This window comes from Micrasema longulum, unplaced genomic scaffold (assembly GCF_059751315.1).
Source record: "Micrasema longulum isolate JH-2025_06_02 unplaced genomic scaffold, ASM5975131v1 h1tg002546l, whole genome shotgun sequence".
Lineage (NCBI taxonomy): Eukaryota > Metazoa > Arthropoda > Insecta > Trichoptera > Brachycentridae > Micrasema > Micrasema longulum.
The window spans coordinates 54,113-79,594 of record NW_028279685.1 but is presented as its reverse complement, the minus strand read 5'-3'; the positions used below and the strand labels follow the sequence as shown (position 1 = coordinate 79,594).

At 36.3% G+C, this 25,482-nt stretch overlaps 1 protein-coding gene across 12 annotated transcripts; it reads right to left on the bottom strand.

The window, feature by feature from the left end:
- Positions 1-727: 727 nt before the first annotated feature.
- LOC148271987 (uncharacterized) lies at positions 728-25,250 on the bottom strand. Of its 12 annotated transcripts, none has more exons than XM_088240658.1 (7): positions 25,085-25,227; positions 20,744-20,826; positions 11,362-11,410; positions 8,787-8,935; positions 6,485-6,573; positions 4,145-4,193; positions 728-1,555 (listed from the first exon to the last, which is right to left on the bottom strand). In XM_088240658.1, exons 1-7 carry the CDS (start codon positions 25,158-25,160, stop codon positions 1,529-1,531), a joined length of 522 nt encoding a protein of 173 aa, XP_088096784.1. In that variant the 5' UTR covers positions 25,161-25,227; the 3' UTR covers positions 728-1,528. The 12 variants fall into 12 exon arrangements, with proteins under 12 accessions (XP_088096784.1, XP_088096780.1, XP_088096781.1 ...); XM_088240654.1 differs by having other exon boundaries at positions 4,158-4,193; XM_088240655.1 differs by lacking the exon at positions 4,145-4,193.
- Positions 25,251-25,482: the final 232 nt, after the last annotated feature.

Below are 25,482 nucleotides of genomic sequence, written 5' to 3'. Positions count from 1 at the left end.
TTTTCAATTTCTATACTTCCGGGAGTTGAATCCAGTCCTTGTCTACAAAAATTTGGACAAACTCAAAATATTGTCTATAAAACTAGTTAAAAACATATATTTTTGCATATCGTAGTATCAAAATTTTGCAGATATGAAAATTTCCACCGAGACTTCGAAATTACATCGGCACGAGTTCTGGTCGGTGAGTGATCAAAATACACATCTGAACGCCGGCTTAACTGGCGTTTCTAGTACGAATCGCTGACTCACAAGTTACAAGCATTCTATGGCGTCGATTGACATGATTGGATTGATCGGTAGGAATGACAAACAGTATGTTTTTGTACAATTGCCATTTGTAACCCAAACGCGCCACACGTCAAAAAACATGGCTTCCCTGGCAACCGGAAATCTGTTGCCGGTTGCAATCATGATTGGCTTTTGCAACCGCGTGATCACATAAACCTGTAACGTCTTTACGTCTCACAGTCAACGTTTTAATGACGTCATCCACCGTCCCGTGACGGCCGCTCTGTGACGGTACCGCTGTCTTAGGAAACCATAGCTTTACTGCTTTCAGTTAACTTTTTTTTCATACATCTTCGAGAAACTCCACCGTAAAATCAAAAGCTTTAATGTTTTTTGGTGAAAGAAAACATTTGTAATGTCCAATTTCTAGTAGATCTTAACTTCCTGATTAAAAAAACAAACCTTACCAAACCAGACCTTCTTAAAAAAAAAAACATTATTACAGTATTAATATATTTTAAAAAGAAAACAAACTATCATAAACGCATTTTGCCCCGATAAACTATTGATTAATAGTTTCTCATCCGGTGCTCAGACATTAGTTTTAATTAATATTCAAATTAAAGAGTACACCTATAATACTGTATACATATAAAATAATTGACATATATTATTTTGCTTTTGATGCTTTGAAACATATTATTAAGAAGATAGAAAAGAAAAACTCAACCAAACCAGATAAAATGGTTTGAAAAATATTACTTTAAAGTAGGAAAATACAGAAAAATTATACAATTAAAATTAAAGAATAGCTTGAACTTGAATATATTTTAAATATGGTGAAAAATATGTATCCATCTATAAATAGTGTGTGCTCATAAATGTAAACAAAACAAATAAAAAATTAAACAAAGTAAATCGCAAATTTCAATTTATATCGTATAATTTATATTATTGAACTATGCATTGAGGGTAATGGCGTATAATTAAACATGATTAAACTCGCTACAACCGCGTAATAGATGGCGTTTCATTTCATAGGTTCCTTTCCTGCCTTCCTTGCTAATCATTCTCGCTTATGCGCTCGCACAAATATTCATATGTTTGTTATCTTTTGCCGAATATTTACTCAAGCTGAGATTTACTTAGTAAGGGAGTAACACCCCTTTATCAATTATACGTCGATGGAAGGGCGTCAGGCGTCAGGCGTCAGGCTTACTCTCCTATGCATCTTCCGTGATAGTATCGATTCTTCTGGGCATTCTTTACACATATTAAATCTCTCGGATATGATGGTCTAACTGCGAAGGGTACTTGTATCGACCTGAAATGAATAAAAGGCAATGTTCGTATGTGTGTCCTCAATGGACTAAATAGTCCACGTCGATTTAGAGAATTTCCCAAATAATTATCATTTCTACAACTATGTAGCGCCACCCACTTTTGGCAGTTCAAAAAGTGTTTTGGATAATCTGTTATAGGTGATCGCACCACTAGCCACAAGCTGGTGGACGCTCGAATCGCCGGTTCGCGGATTTGTATTATCTTTACATTCTTTGCCACTGAACCCCAATACAAAGGAATGCAATTACCCACCTTGTACTGGGGTTCTGGGCACCATATTGTTCAAACTTCTCTCGTGGCAGGTAGGATCAGATTCTATAGTCAGGAAAGATCGGCACTTGATGGCCTTCCTGATTTTCACATTATTATGCGATAACACGACACAGTGTATTATTGATCCCTAAAACAAATTATTCGGGATGTAAAAACACGTGTGTGTCCTTGGTGACAGTTTAGCTGTTATTCGGCCGGAGAAAAAAAGATCATACCCACAGTAGGGTAATTGCAATATCTAAAGCCAGGGCTTAGTAGGCAGCAAATAAATCTAACGCTGCAATCCAGTAAAATGTGCCATACACAAACACATAAAGTAAATGTTGCGTAACCATTCATGTTACGGACGTCGTATAGACTCAGCAGACCTTCCTGGGGCCTCTTGAATAATGAACAGTGTAGAAACCTCGGTATATGTAACACGAAATGCCACCTCCCTAATAAAGACTTTATTTTGTTAACTTCGGGGGTGGCTTTCGTTACACCGAGGCCTATAGAATTAGGATTTTATTATTAAATTTATAAATATATCGCATTTCCCTTATTTGATAAATAATAAATAGTAGTAGATACTCACCATCCAGCATTACATATAGACATCGGAATAGAAGTATCTCCCTCTCTAATTATACCGCATAAAGAAATCACTCTTTTTCGTAGGGCGGATTACTCAATCATAAATTCTTATCTACGCGAGGTTGATTGGTCGGTTTTAATCGATGCTGAGTCTATTGATGATTCCGTGAACGCTTTTTATGTAATACTCAAAGATACTATTTTACGGTTTATTCCTAAGCAGTCAATTAAACAAAACAAATATCCCGTTTGGTACTCATCTGCCTTAATCAAGATAATAAAAAATAAACACAAAGTTCATAGAAGATGGATTAAATATCAAAACCCACTCGATTACATAGAATTTTCAATGCTCCGGTCACGTCAAAAAACTCAGCAAAAAGAATGTTACGCGATATACATTGCCAAAGTAGAGGGAGAAATTCCAAGTAATACTAAGAAACTCTGGTCATTTGCAAAAAATGTTAACAAAAGAGGTAATATACCTCAAACTATGCATTATGGAGAGACATCTGGTACAGGGGGAAAGGAGATCTGCGATCTATTCTTAAAATATTTTAAAACATCTTATGAATCACCTAGCAATAATACTAATGATCAACCTCTTAATATTTCATCTACGCCAAATTTACTCAATGATTACAACTCAATTGGTAATGCATCTTTTGAGATAAAAGAGGTCACGAAATATCTGCTCAACATTAACCCAAACAAGGGAAGTGGAAATGATGAGATTGCTCCTTTTTTCGTTTTTCAATGCGCGCACTCACTGTCACTACCCTTGACTATTATTTTTAATAGATCAATTAACGAAAAAACTTTCCCTACAAAATTTAAAGAAGCAATAATAGTCCCTATTTTCAAATCTGGATCTAAAGATAATATTCAAAATTACCGTCCCATTTCAATTCTTTCAGTTTTTTCAAAATTATTTGAGCTCATGGTTTATGATAAAATTTATCCAAAAATTCTTAAAAATATACAAAATTTTCAGCATGGTTTTCTGAAGAGGCGCTCTGTATTAACCAATATGGTAAATTTCACCGAATACGTCACTTCCAATATGGATGACAGAACGCAAGTTGATGTCATATACACAGATTATTCTAAAGCGTTTGATAAGGTGGATCACCGAATTCTTATGCGTAAATTAGAATATCTGGGAATTCACGGTGACTTATACAGATGGTTTATCTCTTACTTAGATAATAGACTTCAGTCAATTATGATTGAAGGCTATCAATCTGATTTCATCTCCATTCCGTCTGGTGTACCACAGGGATCACACCTTGGGCCACTTTTATTTAATGCCTATATTTATGATATTCAGTTATGTTTCAAAAATGCCTATTACCTTTGTTATGCTGACGATAAAAAAATTTACCTTAAAGTCAAGTGTAGAGATGATTGTTCAAAGTTACAACAAGATTTACATGCATTATCGAATTACTGTGTTGAAAACAAACTTTATATCAATGTGTCTAAATGTTACAAAATATCTTTCACTCGTAATAAAAATAAAATAAAATATGACTATATGATAAATGAAAAAACAATTAGAGAAGTAAACGAAATACGTGACTTGGGAATTATTTTGGACTCAAACTTAAATTACAATAGTCATATAGAAACTATAATTAACAAGGCATACAAAATGACTGGATTTATCATGCGGCTGTGTAAATCTTTTAAAAATTTAGGTTCATTTATATTGCTTTACATAACATACGTACGCCCCCATCTTGAATATTGCACTGCTATCTGGTCTCCTGTATATAAATTAAATATTAATAGAATCGAGAATGTTAAAAAAAAATTCCTGAAAAAACTAGAATACAAATTTCATTTGCATTTTCCAAATTATTTAGCTTCATTAAAATTTTATAACCTTGTTTCATTAGCACACAGAAGAGATATGTTTGATCAGATCCTGCTTTATAAAATTGTCAATAATAAATTCGATTCCCCGGAACTCATTAATCTACTTGCTTACCGTGTCCCCTCCAGGCCAACTAGACTCTCTGATATTTTCTATATTCGTAAATTTAAAACTAATCATCGGAAACATTCTACAATCCCTCGTATATGTGAAACATTTAACAAAAAATTTAATAGTCTTGATATATTTAACACTCCATACAATATGTACAGAAGAGAATTAATAGGCTTGATTCATGCTCTTCATTCATAATTCGTTTAATCAATAAATCAAATGCAATTTTCCACTCTCACTTTCCTTCAATCATCCTTTACCACTCCTTATCAATTTCCTTCTTTTCCTTTCCACTATCTCCTTGTTTTGTCCATATTTATCTTATTTTAATATATAGTATATTTATTATTTATATAGTTTAAACTTCAAGCCGTCGTCGCTTTATTACAGTATTATTTAGTGAATACATATAATTGGATGGCAGGCCCTACTATGTTTACATTTTATATATATATATATTTTTAAATATTCATTTAACCTGTACATCTGTTTGTATTCGAAATAAATAAAAAAAAATATATAAAAAAAAAAAAAAAAACATGTTTCTTACCGCGCGTACTTCACCATAGTGCGGGCGGGTGGCGGGGGGAGGTAGTCCTTATACGTGGCGAGAGAGAGATAGATAGAGCGGGCGACAACGCGCTATCTCTCTCGCGACGGGATTGGTCGGCTTACTCCCGCCCGCCATTGGCCGGCGGTGTTGGCCGCGCAGATTTGTTGTGTATAAAAGGACGCAGCGACGTCAAATAAATCAGTCTTAATCGCTCACTCGTGTTTGAATCATCTCCCGCTCTACTCTCCGTCGATACCGACTACGCTACAAGTCCTTCGCCTGCCCTCGGATTCGACTTCTGGACTTCTCGCCTTACGGATCCCGGCCGCGGCGCTCTCTTGGAATTAAAAGTCCTTTTCGGGACTTCTAGTCGAAGCGGCTTTTCGCTGCAGTGAACCAGCGCTCGTGTTTCGCCCTTCGGTTTCCGCGGCCTCACAAACAGCGGAAGGGACGACCTCGTGAAGAGTGGTGGACCCGCTAACTCGTCGGTAGCGCGTCAGCTACAATTCCGTTTAAGCAGTGTTTACTGAATACTTTTACAAATCCAAATATAGAGAGTTAGAGAACTTATACACATCTTTCTTAAAAACCGCTTTTTTAATTCAAACATTCATACTAGTTTCATCATAGCTTGCACTTAAGACCACAAAGGTCCCAAAACAGCAAATGTCACAGTCACGCTCAAAATTTAAATATCCCTACATAAAACATGTTTTTAAATTCTAGAGTTCCATACTGTGCATTAGAAGAATATTATCTCCGATTGTATTTCATTAAATATATAAATATCAGAGTAAAACTGTTGTATTCATATCCAAATTTGTTGTGACAGAAAGGGAAATCATTGTTGAGAAGGGAATATGGAAGTCTAGGCATTTACGGGGCTTATGACTCCTGAAAATTTTATTTCAATTTCTTTGCTTCTTCGTGTACAGATGAATTCATCGACAACATTTTGAGTTTATCCAAATGTTTGTAGACGAGGACTGGACTTAACTCCCTCATAATTCATCAAGATCATAAGTCCTGTAGATCTGCAGGCATCTGCCTAGACTTCTATATTACCTTCTTATAATATTAACAGCTCCATAGAGAGTTGAATCCAGTCCGTGTCTACAAACATTTGGACAAACTCAAAAAATCATTTTATAAAATTCTAGAGTTCCATGCAGTGCACTTTAAGTTCATTATCCGCAATTGTATTTCATTAAATATATTATCTACTCAAACATACTAAATAAAGTACGTACAATTTCCGAACCGAATTCACACGATAAACGAGAACCTATTCAGTTTTTACTAATACTATCCTAAATCAAAGTTAAATAATCCACCCTATGTGAAGATCCCACGCTCTTCCATTACACCCCGAGTCGGGCTTCCTATGTACCTGCTAAATGTATGTTATGTACCCCTTTGTTTCAATATAAATAACATAGTTATACTGTTGTATTCAGTTTAAACACTCCCCTAAAAAAATGAAGTTTTTAAAACATGGTCTTCGATTGACTTACCACGAGTTTGGAGTAAGATAACACTCTTTAAATCTGACATTGAGTGACTCGAAACATCTAACCAAGAACGCCCGCGGATCAAACAGCATCTGCAAATGCAAACCGATCTTTATATGGATATTGTTTGTGGATGTTTTAAATGCTCTTAAAGAAATACATTAGTATTAAAGTAAAACCTCGATATAGCGGACTGACTGGGCGGAGGGAGTGTCCGTTGAAGCCAAAAGTCCGTTCTATACAAGGTCGTCTCGGAGCGACGTCGCTGTTTGATATCGACCGGGGTCACCTCCACCTACTTCTGGCCATTGCAAAACATCTTCTCTCTCTTCTTCTCCGGCATTATTACGTATTGTCCTACGGAAATCGGAAACTTTTGACCCTTTTAAATCTACGTCTGCATCTTGGCCATCGAACAAATTCTTCCGACCATTTTTAATGTTTGCTCTTTCACATATTTCCGTGCTGCGGCAAACTTAAAAGTGGTTGATTTTAAATTATAACACTTGAAGTTTCGCAAGGTACGCCGTCCTCTCGTATCTTCCGCATCATCTCTATCCTGCGATACAACCATTACTTCATCTAAAATCTAAAAACTTTCCGTGCTATATTCGTCCGGTTGGCAAAATGATTCCATAATAATACATAATCATACATGAATGAGTTGCCGACACGCGGCGACACTCGAATTCGGCCATGTGTATAATATTAACAGGACGTGTTTAATGGTTTTACATTTGACATGATTTTTTGTCCGTTTTAGTTCGTTAAATAGAGGTCCGTTATATCGAGGTTTTCATCATCATCATTCCATATCCGCACCTAATGGTGCGTAGGGAACTGCGTTGATTCGCCAATCGCGGTGTATCTTGATCATTTTTTTTTTTACATGAAGGTAAGATGATCAGTCTTACGCTTCAGGTACCAGTCCAGGGACGCCGATATATTCTAGTGTTAAAACACCTTTTTAAATAAATATTTCGTGTCAACCATGTCGGGAATCGAACCCGAGACATCTCGCTCGGTAGGCGAACACGCTGACCGCTACACCACAAGGCCGACTCGAGGTTTTACCGTATTAATATTTCGAGCATTAGCAAAATTAAAATGGTGGTGGGCAGGACACTCGGAGTGGCAAAATGATGGCGGGCGGACACCCAGAATGATAAAGTAAAGACCATGGGCTGACGAAAGAAGTGTTGGAAGCCCACAGAAAAGATGGGTCCGTGATGGTCGGTAAAACGTGAATGATGAAATCGGGTGATAGGAAGGAACGGAGGCGTTCAGAAGACGCCGCCATCTGCCATCCGCCATCCGCCATCCGCCATCCGCCATCCGCCATCCGCCATCCGCCATCCGGCAGTGGAGAGAATAAGGCTGAAGAAGAATAAGAAGAAGAAGGAAGCATTAACTTTGTGGTCAAACATTTGACTAAATGTTATTAAATAAAAAAAATAAGTATTTTTTTTATTTACGCCCGGAGGGCTTTAACATTAAGGGTACACATTTCTGATTTGAGCGTTAGTGAAATAACAAGTCAATATGTAGACAAAATAATAAAACAAATAAACACAACTTACTTTTTAACAACTTATTTATTATTTTTTCTACCGACCGGTTTTAAAGCTATACAAGTTTCTTTATCGTGGTATTTAACTAATGAATTCTTTCCTATTTTATGTTATCAATGTTTACTAAATATTACATATCGAGCTGATAAATCAAGTCTGTTTGTCTCGCAAGGAAGGGAAGCGTAATGGGAGATGGATGATCTTTAACAGATCTTTATACACTTTTATTTGATATACACTTTTATTTATACTTTTTACTTTATCCTTTATCTGTGCCGACATAACTATAAAAAAATAAAAGCATTTTATTCCAACCACCGCACACGTCATTAATAATTCGTAATGACTTTACTTTATTCATTCATTCGGTGTAAAGCTCGTCCATTGGTCCATTTTCAATGGTTGAATTTTACGCACGCCTATTGCTTTATTTACATTCGAATGAATTCATTAGTTTGGAAATTACTAAATAATTAGTTTTGCACTGTTACTAATTCATTCATTTAGTCCAATCACTAATGCATTCGAATGAATTACTGCATTCGGACTTTCATTCTGATGAATTTGGTAATCGAATGCATTCGATTATTTTCATTCGAATGAATCGTCACTAGTACATACTGTTTGTTCACCCAGTAAAATAAATAAATAAATATCACAATATAAAAAAATTCACACGAATCTTTTCGTAACGCGACTTCTTAGGTAGAAATGCCAAAAAATAATATGATTACCTTTGAGGGATTCCTTTTGGGTACGTATCTGTGAGTCCAGTTTCCTTGGTATAAATCTTCATCCCTGAATTCATTAAATCCAGTTGCCCATCGGTTGATGAGGATTTCCCAAGGTTCGTTGGAGTCCCCGAACAGGCGCGTGCCGTCCCCTGCGAGACAAACACAGGCAGAATGGTGATCGAGTGAAAAAGGACGCAGGGTGCAAAGTGGCCACTTTAACCAGACGACGACAGGTCATAAGACCATGAGCCTCGGCTTCCACACACCGTTTGCAAAAATGTGTTTCCGAGAGGAGAGTTTCAACAGAGATGTAAATCTCTGGGGATGGATTAACATCCAGCCTTGCCTGCGAACATTCAGATATTTTCCAAATATTGTCGATTAAACTAACGGGTACGAAAATTAGATATTAAATTAGTAGGTGAAAAACGGATGAACTTTACCCGCAATCAATAAACGTTTCGGCTCTTTTTCTTATCAAAAGTCGAGAGATGACAGAGTTAAGGAAATGTGGGTGTTTAAATATAGGCAGAATGGAGAATGTTACACAGTGTGTAGACTTTAAAATTACCTTCTCAAAAATACTTTCCAAATGTATTACTGAACCTTAAGTTGCACCTTTAGAACGAAAACGATGATCTAAAAACTAACTTAAATGAGTTTAGATCATAAAACGAAACACAACACAACAAAACACTCTCCATCTTTCTGCATTAAAAAATAAAGATTCGGGTGGGAATAGGACGAACCCGTAACATCGGTCTCTTTATTTCTCAGCGACGCTATCAGTGTTGTGTTTACATTGCTGGGTGAAGGACGCAACGCAGACAAACATATAGTGACCGAAAGCCGGTTGAGTCGATTTTATCCCGATACAAATGGCAAGTTTACTTTTTTTTTTAAATACTAAAACGACAAAATTTTGCTTTGTGATTGTTTCGTTCCGACTAACCGACAATCTTAGTGACTTTGAAGTTAACGTCATTTTATTACTTAAATAATCAATAATCTCAGTGACTTATTTACGTTTATGTCATTTCGTGAGTAAATAAATGGTCGCATGGTTTGGCGACCTGATCTGACCTAATAAAAATTATGTCATCTCATTCATCAAAGTGCTTTTGTTTTTTTCTTTCAATCTAATAATGACTCATTAAACAAATGTCTTGTTTAAACTAATAATCATTTATTTTTTCATAGATGAATGCCTTCGGTATAACTTTTTTCTTAAAATTCGGTGCTTACTTTTAAAAATACGAAACAACCGACGAAAGAATACGAAGGTGTCCACAATTTACTTTCTATTTTTGCAATTTCCCAAAAAATTGATTTTTTGAGTTGAGTCGTTTTCGTCCTAAAGGTGCGATGTGTTCTACTAATGTCTACTTGTTTTACTCATACGAGAAACAGATAAACTGTGGCGCGGTTGCACTATTTACTTTGAATTATATCAAATTTAGGAACAGATCCTCGTACAAATGCGTGGTGCGCGTGCGCCATAAATATCTTCCATAAAGATTTTCTATTACAACAAAACAACATGAAAAAATAATGTATTCTTCTTTATACTATCATATAGAGATAATGTAAGTATTTAAGTATTTACGCCCAGATAAATAATATTAAAATGGTATGTTATGCACTTGTACAGTCATCGCTTTCCCATGGAATAATTGTATGGGGGGGAGCTTGCAACAATCATATTAAACCATTAGAAACTGTTCAAAAATTAATCTTAAAAATAACACTTCACAAAAATCGCATTTTTCCCTCTTTCCAATTGTTCCTTAAAGCTTAACTTTTGGAAATAAGACAAATATATTGTTTAAAATATACATTTTAAAACCAAACTGTATTTACAAGTAATTCAGATAGATTAAGTCAAAGAAGGAATCGGGTGCTAGAAAAACCACATTGTAAAACTAGGCTAGCACAGAGACACGCATATTATAAAATATGCGTGTCTCTGTGTACGCCTATAAAGGCCCAAAAATTTATAATCCCTTTTTTACCGATTATATTTCATCGATCCCAAACTTTTAAAAAAATCCTTCTTTTACTAAAGATAATTAATCTTTTTTTTCCATAATATATTTTGTTGCCCTTTAATTATAAGGAATATTTTAATGTTTTTTTATATTTTTTATTTCCTTTTTTAATTACTATAAAATAAAAAAAGTACCTTCTGATCTTTTACAGAATATTTTCTTTTCTCTTTCTTTATATTATACATATCTGTCTTTTTATTATAGGAGCCAAAGTTCATAAACATTAATTGTATACCCATAAACAGGCCATGCCTTTGTGGGATTTTTCGTTTACTATGTTTAGTGTTAATACGTATTTTGTTGTTAAGTAATTATCATTCATTTTTTGAATACTCTGTTTTACCTCTTATGTATACTGTAAAAAACACAAAATAAATAAATAAATGTGTCCATGAAATAACCGACCATCGATTAAATCATTGAAAAATAATCAATGAGCTTTAAATTCAAATTAATTTTGTCGTCGGAAGTTCTCAGTAGTTGTATATTGTATAAGTAATAGTTTATATTATGGAGGGAATACTCACTGTCCCAATAGTAACTCGAGTCTGTGGGATAAGCGTTAGGATTCCAACTCTGCGGAATAATTGTAATCAGCATAATAAATAGATCAGTAGTTCAATCACAAATGACTATATATATATCTATCAACGTGCTTAAAAACATGCTAAGCATTTGAGCGATCACAGTGAACAATAATGAACATGCTAAATAGGGTGGATCGATCTTGTATGGAGAAAAAAAAGAAATTTTCAAAACGTCCCACCGAGTGTCGAGTAGGACTAGCTATAGCCAGCTTGACAACACTCATAACCCGATTTCCTGGAATCGTTGACTGTTTATCTGTTTAATGCGAACGACCCCTTCATCAAACTATGATTCCGAAAATATCGAGCATATGGCAGAGTCGATGCCGATAGCGGTGGCGTCTTATCAAAGATCAGTGGTACCAGCCAAATGTCTAGCGAAGCTCCAATCCTACTATATACTCGTACTTCTATCCATACCAACCGAAAAATAATATTTCGATAATTTCGAAAAATCACTTCAAGGCCACTGGTATTCAATAACAGTTATTGTCAATAGCAATTACTGGCTTTTTACAGGTAGGCATATTTATGTATGTATACATATAAATATATACACCTACTACCTACCAATTAAGATATATATATATATATTTAAAAGTTGTATATAATACTTGGAAATCAAAAGTATAAGTACCTTTAATAAAATTAGATATCAATACAATACAATACAATAATATTTTGTTTTTATGTATGTATGCATTTTAACGGATAGAAAAAAGTGCTTTTAAGCATTTAGTAAAATAAAAAATTCACTCAAAAATGGTAAATAAAAAATGTTGTAATACAAACATGTGAAAGTATTAGTTCCTCAGATTACAGCCATCACCAAATAATTCGTTGAAGTAATGTAATTTGGCATGCGTAAGTTATTCGTGTTACAATTACAAAATAAAATAACATAAACATATTTTATAAAATTAAAAGTTAAACAAATAAATATTATTTCAAAGGAAAATATTGTGAAAATTGAAGAAATAGTGAGAATGGTTTAGATTGCTGAATAAATAAATATACCTTCATTTACTATGGAAAAATACTGTACAGTACCTACAACAAAATATTTTTTAATTTAAATTTAAGATCAATAGCTCGAGTTTTTCTTTTTAGTAAAAAATGAGCTTTTAGAAGAATGGATAAAATGATCAAAAAACGAAAAGGTTCTCATCTTTACGATTATTTTTATCAAAAATTTGATCTAATTGATATCACAGATGATTCGCGGAGAAAAATTATTTTAAAATTATTCAGCAAATCAGGAAAAATTCTCAAAAATGGACGGCTGCCGGAAAGTCCGAGATATGCAAGTTGGTTAGATGCTGAAGGCGTACCATTTTTAGTGTGTGCGGCTCAACCACAACCATACACATCTAATGCTGCGGGTAGACCTCCAAAATTTTTTGAAGATTCCTCGTTTAGGGCCAAGAAACGTCGAGTGGATGACCTCACCCGAGCGCGGAGTGCCAGTGAACTAATGACCGCCGCAGAAATAGCAGCGCGTTCTTCAGATCGTAAACAAGATGCTAAGGCCATAAGAAAGATTAGTGAGGGTTCACAGCCAGCACCTGGTGCCACAGATATTTCTAGAATCGTTAGCATATTATACAGACTCTAAGTCAACAACTCATACATATAAACAGACTAGAACGTGGTGCATGAAGGTGTTTTCATCTTATTATTAAGATGTTATCCTCCTGAAGAGCATATAGTGGTGACAGAGACTCGTGCTTAAATAAAATTGTAAGCTTTATTGGCAGTGTTTCTTTCAGGCAAAATTCTCCAGGGGGGCGGTTAAGAGATCTGGGGGGGCGCGGGCGGAGTAAATAAAAGAAACAAAATAATCTTTAAAATCAATTCCAATTTTTATTAATATTTTAATGAATAAAAGATGGTGTCAAAGTAAAATTGTAGAAAGCAACGAAGAATTATTATTTACAAAATTTTTATTCTTCGTGGCTTTTTTCTTGCGTAAAAATCAACAACTTTTTCTAGAAATTCTTCTTTTGGAGTCTCTGGTCCCTCGATGCTTATGATCATACAATGCATCAAAGTTTCAGGTAGCATTCTGTTTCTTGCCTTATTTAGTATCCTGTTCATTGTACTAAACGATCTTTCTACGGAGGCAGTGGTGACGGGAATGACAAGAAGGATTTCACAAAGTTTTTGTAATTCGCAGTACCCTAAGTCTGCTTCCAAGATTTTTGCGATTGGATTTTCACCTGTGTCCTTGTACATTCCGCTTTCTAACATTGACTTGATGTAAAATTTAAATGATTTAAGGTCTGCTATCACATTTTCCGCATTAAGCGTAGGAAATTTGTCACAAAACTTTCTTACTTCTGTGTCTTGTAAAGCTATTAATGATTGAAAGGTCTCAAAACTACTTGAAAATGTCATGATGTCAATTGATTTGTCATTGAATCTGTCTTCTATTTCATTAATAACGGTTTCACGATACGTCTTAATCCCTTTAAATGTTTCAGTTACATTTTCATCAGCAACCAGGTGCACTTCAGATTTTAATTTCACAATTTCGAGCTGAACTTTCATTTGCAGATGGCTATTGCTATCTTCGCACTGCTTTGTAATATCCTGCAAGTGTAATTGTGTGGTGGTAATTAGAGGAATAACTTTGGTGAGACACAAGTCTTTCTTTTGCAAAGCATTGCTGAGGTAAGAAAGTGGACTGAGAAGTTCATTTATTACGTGACAGGTGACGATGAAACTCTCATTTCTTATTTCCAGTAAAATGCCCCCTGCCAGTGATGCAAGATCTGCGCCTTCTTTGTGAATATGTTCACAAGCCATTATAATTTACTTGAGGGTCCTAAAAACAGCATTTACTATCCTGTAGTGGGATAACCATCGTACTTCAATACATTCTGGAATCTTAAGAATAAGATCGTTAATCACTGCTTGAATTTCATGTAGAATATTTTTCTTTTTAGGGGACTTGCTAAACAGCTTGTATATGTCTTTTAAAACATGAAAAAACCTCTTAACCTTTTTATTTTTATTTCTGCAGGAAGCTGCTGCAAGGGCCAATATATGTGCTTTACAGTGTATGTAAAGAACTTCTTTATTTGCTTTTTCTGATAGTTTTCTTCTCACACCACCAACGTTTCCAGCCATATTCGAAGCACCATCAAATCCGAAAGCAATAATATTGTTGTAATCCAAGTTAAGAGCAGTGAGTTCCTTGTCAATAGCATTTGCAATAGTTTCTGCTTTTCCATATGGGATTTTGACAATTGCCAAGAACTTTTCCACAGGGGTTTTATCTTCCATTACTCTGAACATCATACTTAACTCCATTTCGTTTCTCAAAGAAGTACTTTCATCAGCTAAAACGGAGAACTTCTTGTTTTTTAATGTTTCCTTTAACTCATCTCTTAAAACTTCACCTATACATTCTAGTAGTTCACAAGCTGTTTCCTTACTACTATAATTAGACCGCTCACTTAGCGCATGTCTCCATGCTTTAAATTCGTCATTCATTTTGTCAAGAATACTTTCAATCAAACTCTCGTATTTGGTAGTGTGAGCTACTTCTTCCTTTATTAAAAAATACAAACCTCTCAAAAGTATTTTTAAGCCCTTCCTATTCAACTCTTTCTCACTCTCACTCTGTTGAATAATTTGAGTATGAATGGGTTTTTTCATGGCCTGCCTTCTGAGATTTTCCATTTCTACACTTATAGTATGAGCTGATGAATGCTCATGCTTCTGTAATTTTCCGTCCTTTCCTAAAGCCTTTTTGAATGATTTGAATGGAACTGTTGTGAACACCCCACCTGTCTTCTGCAAAACTTTTGGCTCATTTTTCATAAAAATTTGGCATAGTTTACAAAATGCACCTCCACTTTCGGTATCGTAAACTAGCCAACTGTATTTCTGTTCCCATTGTTTATTATAGTGCCGTTCTCCTTTATCAGATGGTTTCAGACTAGACGACCCAGAATCTGTATTGAGCACGTGTGGTTCATTATGATGAACGGATGGTCCAGCTTCACATTCTTCTTTCTGTTTTTTAGTAGGTGCCACCGCCGGTGTGGCTCGAAAATAGCTGTCTATAGTTCTCTTCATTCAGCGCTTCACCACACTATCAAACTATTTAGTACTTCACTTTCCAAGTTTCCACCTTCCGATTACTATTTTCAAACCGTCACTATTCACTGTACTGCTAAATACATACTGCTATGCTTGCCGCAGAACGTAACTCGCTTTAAATACTCTCGCAGCGAACTTTCGCGAATCGCGAGTAATCACGACGACACCGCCCCGCCACTAACATTCGAGACAGCTTTATGGGACTACCGTTAGTTAGATAAGGACACAGCTATAATTTTCATTCTACAAATTTCATTTCGCGAAATTAAGAAGTGCCGTTCTTTCTAGGCGCTATTCTGGTTTCTGATTGGCTACTTATGTCACGTCACGTCAGTAAAGGGTTGCCAGCGCTAAAATGATACCAGGTTTAAAAAAAATGACAAATTTTAGGTATATTTGTCGCGAATGTACGAAAATGTGCTGCGGTCGCGCGAAAGTCTGTTTATTGGATAAAACTATCGAGCGCTTAATAGAGGCACAGCGTGATGTTTTTAATAGTGTACCCCCTAATTCATCTTTCTCGCTTGTAAGTAAATGGGGATGTGGCCACAGTACGTACGAACAGAGATTTGAGGAGACGGAGAATACCGACGAGTTTTTGTTTGTATTTTCGTTGGTTCTCACTATGACGGCAACAACACCATTTGGCAAAACCCACGGCCTTCGTAGACGAACCACGTAATTCCGCCCAATAAAATTTATATTTGCCAAATAAACAAATGGGTTTACAAAATCCGAAAGTAATAAAGTTTTGGATGAAGTAAACCATTCATTTCCGACTATTTGTAATTTCAACAATATTTTGAGTTTGTCCAAATTTTTGTAGACAAGGACTGGATTCAACTCCCTTAGGAGCTGTTTATATTAACATATTACAACAGAGATGAAGAACATTTAAGAGAATGTAATATAGAAGTCTAGGCATCTACAGGGCTTATGACCTGTCAATGGCTGGTTTAATTGGTCACTTTACACACTGTGTAACATTCACCATTCTGCCTATATTTGAACATCTATATTCCTTAGATTCTTTCATCTGTTGATGTTTGTGAAGTTAAAGAGCTGAAACGTAATTTTAAAGATACTTAGATTACTATTAAGCATAAATTTTTGTTGTCTATGATCGACGAAAAAGTCTGCAACGCCTTGACTGAAAATCTATTTGCACAAAAATGTTACATATGTGGCGCTATTCCTAAGCTAATGCACGATAAATCTGGGCACTTTAAAAGTAACAAAGAACATTTTGGATTTGGTTTATCCACTTTCCATGCGTAGAGTCGTTGTTCCGAATGTTGTATACATATTGGTTATCGTTATTATGTTAAAACATGGCAGATTAGAGACGACGAAGACAAAGCAAACGTTAAACAGCAAACCGATGAAATCAGGTAACGAACCAGGATTTGGTTCTTCAAACGATGGAAACACTGCCCGTCCTTTTTTTGGAAACCCCGAACAGAGTGCTCAGATTACAGGAGTAAATGTAACAATCATTAAGAATTTCGATATTCTTTTAAGGAAATTGTCTTCTGGTTTTGAAATAAATACCGTTGAATTTAACGACCTTTGTGTTGAAACTAGAAAATTATACATAAGTCTCTATTCTTGGTATCGCATGCCGGCTCCTGTGCATAAAATATTGGTTCATAGTGCAGACGTAATTCCAAGTCCCGCGGCAAATGTTATCGTAAATATATAGTTTATTGTTTATTTTTCCCTTAATCTGTAGGCTACAGAACATTTTTTCCGCATAAGGCCGTTTTGAATTTCCAAAAAATTAGAAATCGAACCATCCTAATGCTTAAGTTATCGCAGTCATAAGTCAACGTGTGTGTAATCTCTAAGTCAACCCTCGTGTCGGTTTATTTTTTGTTTTCCTAGTAAATAAATTTAGTTCACTGGCGAAAAATCGGCGTTTACTTTAAAAATAATACAGTATACTGCATTTGCAAAATAGTAAGGAGAATATCTGGGTAATACAAAAAAGTGAAAATTAAATTACAATTACTATGGCGACTGCTTTCTTGACATTTGGCTTGCCAACTGCCGCCGCCGGCTAAAAGCGATGGATAGCATCATAAATAATAAATAGAAATAGCAGTTTTGGAATATTTTCCATATTTTGACATTTAATATTAGGTGTTCACGGACGTTGTATTGTGATCGCGAATACGATAAACAACAATGGTGAGAAATTGTTATCACGTCGCTTATTGGCACGTCGATAGATATTTGTGATTGAGCTACAGTTTCATAAAGAAGTTAAAAGATCTCGGCGTGATTATAGACGAAAAACTCATTTTCATCAAACATTCGGGCGTCGGTTGGCAAAACTCACAAAAACTCGCGCTTTATCATACGCAACCCTGAATCGTTAAAATCCACAGCTTCAATTTAAACTTTGTATAACGCCTACTTTCGAAGCCATCTTGAATTCAGTTCTGTCGGGTTCCAGAGAACCCCCGATGTGCCCAATGTGCCCAATGTGCCTAATACCTGCACGATCAGTTGTTATTACTTAGATCTAATATAAAACAAATTCTTGAAATCTCGCAATCGTAAAGCTCGTGTAACATTCGATTCGTACGACGACTCTTTATCTCGCCATAATCTGACTTCTCTTACTGAATGATGAAATATTTCTATATTCTCACATGTGCTTCCTATTCAAAATGTTGAATGATATGATTGAAAGTACTTATTTTAACACAGAACATAGCATATCTAGCATAATTTCCAGTATCTCAGTCAGTAAAACAAAAAGTTTAAAAATATCTAAGCCAATGATTTTGATGAAGTTATAAATAAAGTTATCAATAAAACTTTTCAGTTTAGTTTTACTTTTTATGTAGGTAGTGGGTGTGTATCTTCAAATATTTCGCTATTTGTTTATAGGTATGAAAACTTCTCCGTCATGAAATCAAAGTGTTGCAATCACTTAAAAAAAGTGTATTTCCACTCTTGTATTTCGCCAAAAACTCCCAAAAATAAACTGTTTAGCAAACTAATTGTAAATGTTGACGTTTTCTGCCCCGATTTCCTTATCTCCGAAATATGTTAGAATTAGTTTGAAAGCTGTAAACGTTGTAAACTATTTACCAGTCTTGAAAATGCTTACTTACGCGAAAGCGCTCGTCGGTCAAAATAATAAAACAGTAAAACTTTATTTATAATTTTATCAAAATCATTAACTTTTTGATCTTGAGTTTTATCAAGAAATATCATCAAAAAACATAAATATTATATATATGTAAGCACCCTAAGAGATGCAAACTGACTATAAATGATGAGACAGTGGAACATGTCATGTTTTGTAAATATTTAGGCGTTCGAACAAACTAATATCTGGGTGCTTGAAGAATATCGTATAGCGCAATAGACACTCGCGGATTGAAAGCGAGATGCGTATATTAAAAACGTATATCAGACCGATCATGACGTATGCAGTAGAGACGAGGGCAGATACGGTGAGAACCGAAAATCTGCTCAGAACGTCAGAGATGAAAGTACCGAGGGCAACAGGAGAGAAGAGAGAGAGAGGGGCAGAATCCGGAATCGAGAAATCAGACAGAAGTGTGATGTCCGAGATGTTGAGCGACACGGTGGAGCGGAACTAGGAGAAGATTCTGGAGAGATCACTTCGATAGAATGGACGGCTCCGGGATCTCCCGTGTCGCGGCCCGTGAAATCCCAGCTGGTCGCAACCTGCCCGGAAGACCACGGAGAGATGGAAGGACAGCTGTCCAGCTGGAACTCAGCATCTCAGGAATCACTCTCTAGCCGATAACAGATCAACCGAGGAAAGTACTCATCTCTTTGAAAGCAAACATCTCAAGTGCCCTACCAGATCTATTAGACAATTCCATTTTTTTTACAATCCTACACCATACGATAACTTCGCTCAAAACTCCTTCATTAATCCTAGCTGCGCGGAATGTAACAAGTTGATTATTTTTTATTTTTTAATATTCCATTCCTAACTTTTTACTTTTAAAAATAAATTATTCGGACTACCCTATTTAACTACGTATCACTTTTTTCCCCTATATTAGGGCCTTCTGCTAAATCACGATAACATCGGCCCAACACGAGTTACATTAATTTACTGAATAACAATATGGGCACAAACAATAGACAGCAAAAATATAAGTACAAGAATAACACAAAATATAAAGTGAAATAATGTACATTTATAACAAAACTAACAAAATTCCAACCAACATTTAAATAAGCAATAACAGAAAAATCCTAATGGCGCTATTTAACAGAAAAGAGAAACTTACGGTTAAATATATAAAGGAAGACAAAACCTAATAAATAAAAAAATTACAACCACTCTCACGTTATGTTCTAGTCTTCATTCGATTTACGAATTTTTATGGGTAAACCCCTCAAAAGAATACCCTTTTTTTCCTAAATTATCCCAACCCTAATCTTCCTTATCCTTTAACATCCCCCTAAGGCCTCTTTTTTTCCGTTCATTTGTTTATTTACAAAAAGTTTTATTTAGAACTTAAAAACTTTAATTGGACTCTTACATTACTATTATTGCATGAATCGTTCATAAATCTTGTTATTCCATATTTGGAATAACTTGGAATCGAAATTAATAATAAAAATAAAATAAATGAATAAAGGAAATATTTGATTTCAAAAACAGGTGATTTTTGATAGCAACAAAATGAACCCGCAATTCTCGGTAACAAAGTGAGTCTTCCGATGGAAAGGATCGGCCAACGAATGTTGATTTATCTAATGTGACAAAATGTGAGATAATTGTGACCGCGGTGGGGTTATCGAGAAGCAGGAAGAAGAATTTGAGTATCCGGGAAATAAATGTTTGCGGTAGAAGGCGAAATAAGCGGTTAAATGATAGAGTCCCGGTGCTGAAGTGTGGAATCGGAAGAACAATGATCGAAGAGTGCAGGTTTAATGGTGTCGAAATGCGTAATCTCTGTTTGAATATACTGTGTACGCGCGTAAATGTCGAGATCCGTGCAGTGTGCAGAGTGAAGTGTGCCAGGCTGAGACGAGCATTATCGACGCAATCGAGAATCCTGTTCGGAGTGCGAATGGACGGCGAAAGAACGGCTAAAAAGGTGACGGTGCAAATATGAATGGTTTCAGAAGTCGGGGAAGACCAAGAAAAACACTTCCAAATATGTAATTCTTTACTTTCATAATAAGCCAATGTGGGGATGGTACTCACCACTCTATATAAATTCAGTTTATTTGTTTTTTGAGATCTCAGGCGATTGATTGTATCGACGATTTTCCGTATCTCGCCACAATCTGAAACACACACACAAACCTATTTACTTCCGTGAAACATTTCGACGCTTGTGAGTTTGCGGTTTGTCTCTTCATTTTAATTCTGAAAGCACTGTCTTAATGCCCATTCGTGATTCCTCTGTGACTCACTATCGAAGATGTTGCTACAGTATCTCTGTTTAAATCACGTCTGAAGAAACATCTCCCTCCTCTTTCCTCTTTATTCCCCTTTCCCGTTGAGTAATAGTATTGATTTAAGGTTATTTAGATATATATATACATATGTCCTGTATATATATATATATATATACAGGATGTTCTTTAAACCCTGTCAAATCCGAAACCAAAATGATCGTTTCTCCCCTTCAGAAGTAAGCAACCATTAACTTTTTTTGATATTTTATTAATTAAAATTTTATTCGTTCTAAAAAACTATTTTAATGTGCTAATATGTCTTCTTGCTCATACTGACTATCGTGGTTTTGGATGTGACAGGGTTTAATGAACATCCTGTATATATATTTAGTTATTTCCAGTTTTGTTCTTCAGGCTTTTTATTTTCTATTGAATATGTTTTGTAACTTGGAAATATATCATTTAAACAACTTTAATTTTGTTGGTTGGTTGAAGTAAATTGCCATTTGGCATTATTGCTAGCCTGCCAACGTACAATTGACGTAATGCACAAAAACTTTAAGAAAATATAAAAAAATATATAAAAAAATCTGTTGTGTATATATTACATTTTACTCTGATGCCCTTAACACAATTGCTGCAAGAAAATTATGCATAAATATAATTTCCAATTAAAGAACTTGTTTTAAAGACTTCAAATGTCATAAACTGCCCATTTTTCAGGAGAATCAAAGAGATCCGTAGATTTTCACGGCTGTTGTTATCAATGTGTATCTTTTGCGGGTGATCCCGTGTCAGTTGGATTCGTTCCGACGTTTCGGCTACCATTGCAGTATATATTAGCCTGCCGGAGATACACAAAAAGGATATGCTACTTAACCTTTAGTAAGCGCGATAGGGTCACCGACCTGTAAACCAGCGCAGTATTTGTCAAAATATTTACAAATACATACAGGAAATATTAGCTAGTTTGCAAAAGATTCGGCACTTGTAAACTTGGGCACCCCGAAAAATTAGCTATATCGGAACGTTTTATAGACACAGGACATATTTTCGCCTTTGAACCCAACATTTTAGATAAAGCTAGAAATAACAGTGCAAGAATAATAAAAGAAGTAATTAAAATACACAAACAACATAAACAAAGAAGACGGGCTAAAATTAAACTCAAAATGGTTCCCGGCACAACACACTACAAAAAGGACACGGAATGTGCCCACTGCCGACTGCGATACGGTACAAGTTAGTAGTCTATTAGATAAACACTTGACAACCTCGAAAACGTAATTAAAACAAAAAAATATATAATTTTAAATAAAAATTAGATTTAAAAAAAAAAAATAATTAAGAGAGTGAGAGACGTTTGGTTTAGTCGGGCGCCAGTTATTCGTAAAGAATAACAATTAGATTAAAGTTGCATTCAGTTTAATTATGTCAATGTGGAGGGTAAGAGAAGAATAAAGATAGATTGTGGATATTAAATGTATTTAAAATAAATTATAAACAATATCTAACCTAGCTTAGAATTAGACTTAACCTACTTAAACCATAAACTTAAAATTAACCTTACGTCCTGATGCGGCGCGCGGCGTGGTGACGCGAAGGCGGCGTGGGTCCTTGGCGTGCGGCTTGTGCACAGGACGCGATGGGGGCGGCGGCGTGGCGCATAGTAGGGGGAGGGCAGCATCTGGCTGCGGCGACAGGGGTAGCTGGGACGGCGGCGTCCAGCTGCGGTGAGGTGTGCCGCGAGGACGGCTCGTCATGAGCGGCGGCGTGGCTTCCTGTCCCATGGCGGGGCATGAGAAGTGACGTCGGGTGCGTAGAGGGACGCACGACGTGGGCGGCTCGTCATGAGCGCAGCGGCGTGGGCGCGTGGGCGCGTGGGCGCGTGGGCGCGTGGGCGCGTGGGCGCGTGGGCGCGTTGGCGCGTGGGCGCGTGGGCGCGAGGGCTGCATCACCGTGGTGCGGCGACGTGAGCGCACGGGTTACGTCGTAGGCGGCAGCGTCGGGGCTGCGGCTTCAGGGCTGGTTAGCCAGCTCGGTGGCTTCTCTCCTGGGCTGCTGACTGGGCTGCTGACTGGGCTGCTGACTGGGCCACGGGGATGGCAAGGCACCCGCCCGTGACCCTTGAGATCAACAGACGCAGGAGAAGAGAGTCCGAAGATGAAGAGTTCCAGAGAAGAGAGTTCGGCTAGTGGGTCCGCCGAAGAGAGTTCCGTAGAAAGAGAGTCCGGGAAGCGGGCGTCACGGTTTTTATCATCTTTTAGACGTCCCCTTTCCCGGTTGGTCTCGTCGCTCTGATTGGCGGGCGCACGCTTCGGTTGGGGCGGTCTTCTTTTCCCGCCGAATTCCGTCTTCCCCGCCAAATGGTGTTGTTAAAACTTAGTCTACTAAACTTAAATATTAAATTAATCTAGTCTTATAATTAACTTATGATAAGAATCGGAATAATCGGCGAGCGTGCAAGAGAATAGGTATGAAGCTAGAAGAAGCGAAGTCTATATGCTGAGATAGAGTGACGTGGCGTTCCATCCTCTCTACCTACTTTTACGGCGTGATGGTCGCCGTTATAATTTTCATAAAAATTGTAAAATATAAATATGTTGTTTATGTAAATAAAGTGATTTGGATTTTAAAATATAAATATTATTTTAAACTATTATTATTCGCGTTTTTAAAAGTGTCCTGAGCTTCACAAATATTGACATGTGGCCGGTTCTTGGGGGTACCTTCTCGGCAAGAACAATAGGCTCCCGATTGCCCGAGCGGACAGACTTTTATTACCTTCAACGACCCTTGCGAAAGGCGCAAATTCGGGTCCTTGTTGCTGACAAAAAAAAAATCTAACGGTATTTTCACACTTTTCACACTTTTTCTCTCTCTCTCTATAAAACACATGGTTTATTCTGGAGATGGCTCCTGCAATGGTAGTTGAATCCTCGCATCGAAGCCGACTTGCGCGGGTCACCCAAAAAATATAGAAAGTAAGGGTTTACGGCGGCTTTACTGAAGTTTTTTTTATCGTGTAACGAATGAAATTTACAGACATTCGTTTGAAGAACTGTATCTATAGAATACAACTTTGAAAATATTGAGCGCATAAAGAAAAATTCAATATAATATAGTATAATATGTGATTTTTAGTGCAAATTATGCAGAATTCTGAAGAATTTTTGAAAAATTTGTTGTAAAAGAAAGGTTAGCCTTTGTTGATTAGTCATTGTTGAGAAGGGAATATAGAAGTCTAGGCATTTACAGAGCTTTAATCTGTCATTGACTGTTTTGAGTGACCACATTACACACTGTGTAACATTCACCATTTTGCCTATGTTTAAACGTCCATATCACTGTTGTAATTTGTTAATATTAATGATTCCCGAGGGGATGAAATCCAGTCTTTTCTCTACAAACATTTGAACAAACTCAAACATAGACCCCATTAAAAAATGTTTTTTTTAACAGTAGCGCCTGCCATCCAGTTACACGTTTTTTATTATTTTTATTTTATTCAGTAACCTTTATTTAAAATAAACAATTCAGGTTGTAACTTAACAAAAAAGAGTCCAGGCTTTTACGTTTGGCGAATGCGCAAAATGAAAAATGAAAAAAAAAAATTTTGTATTTTGTATATTTAATAAATAATAATAATAATAAATGTGCCTATTTTTGCATAGAGGAGTCCCGACTTAACGCGGAATTTTCGAACAAGTCGGGACGTAAAAAAATATAATTATTCTATAATTGAATCGTGTATTAAATAAAGTAAAATAGATTAATTTAGGTCGGATATATTTATAATAATTATTTTTAAAGTGTTATGCGAAATTCGATCTGAAAAATTAGACGCCGATGTGACAGACTGTATCGCTAAATTAAAATGGCAAAGAGCTGTTGCGAGTCGCGAGACGGGGAAACAGGAGGTGGACACCCGGATTTCTGGAACGGAGGCGGCGCGGCGGAAAGCCGAAAGGCCCAGAAAAGATGCGCAGGGAATGGAACATATTGGACGAGGCCCGTATCCAGCGGCGGACAGACGGCTGAGAAAGAAGAAGATATTATTTGGTGTGTAAATTTTAATCAATTTACAAACTTAGTACACAAATAATATGCCATGCATAAACAAATAAATTGGTATATAATTTACCTTCAACTGTCTGCTGGAGGCAATCGGTCATAGTCTGAAAAAACAAACCACCCAACAAGATGGTAAACAGCTGCATTTTGTCACCGCTTTATTGTCCGTCGGCGTCCTCTGGTTCACTGCGCGAGTGTACTTTACTGCAAACTGCAAACTGCAAACTGCAACTACCGAAATGATCCGCGTTCTTTGTATCACGTGGTTCATTTCAGTGTCTCATTCCAGACGAATCGTATAAATCCGCACGACACGTCCGTTTCGGTAAATTCATTTTCACGTACGATTAATTTTAAAATTCGAGTTAATTTTTTTTGGGTCGCAGGTTTTTGGCTTTAAAACTCCGCGGTTGCCAGACTGACGTGTCGGTGATTTTGTTTTTTTTAAAGAAATAAACCGCCAAGACT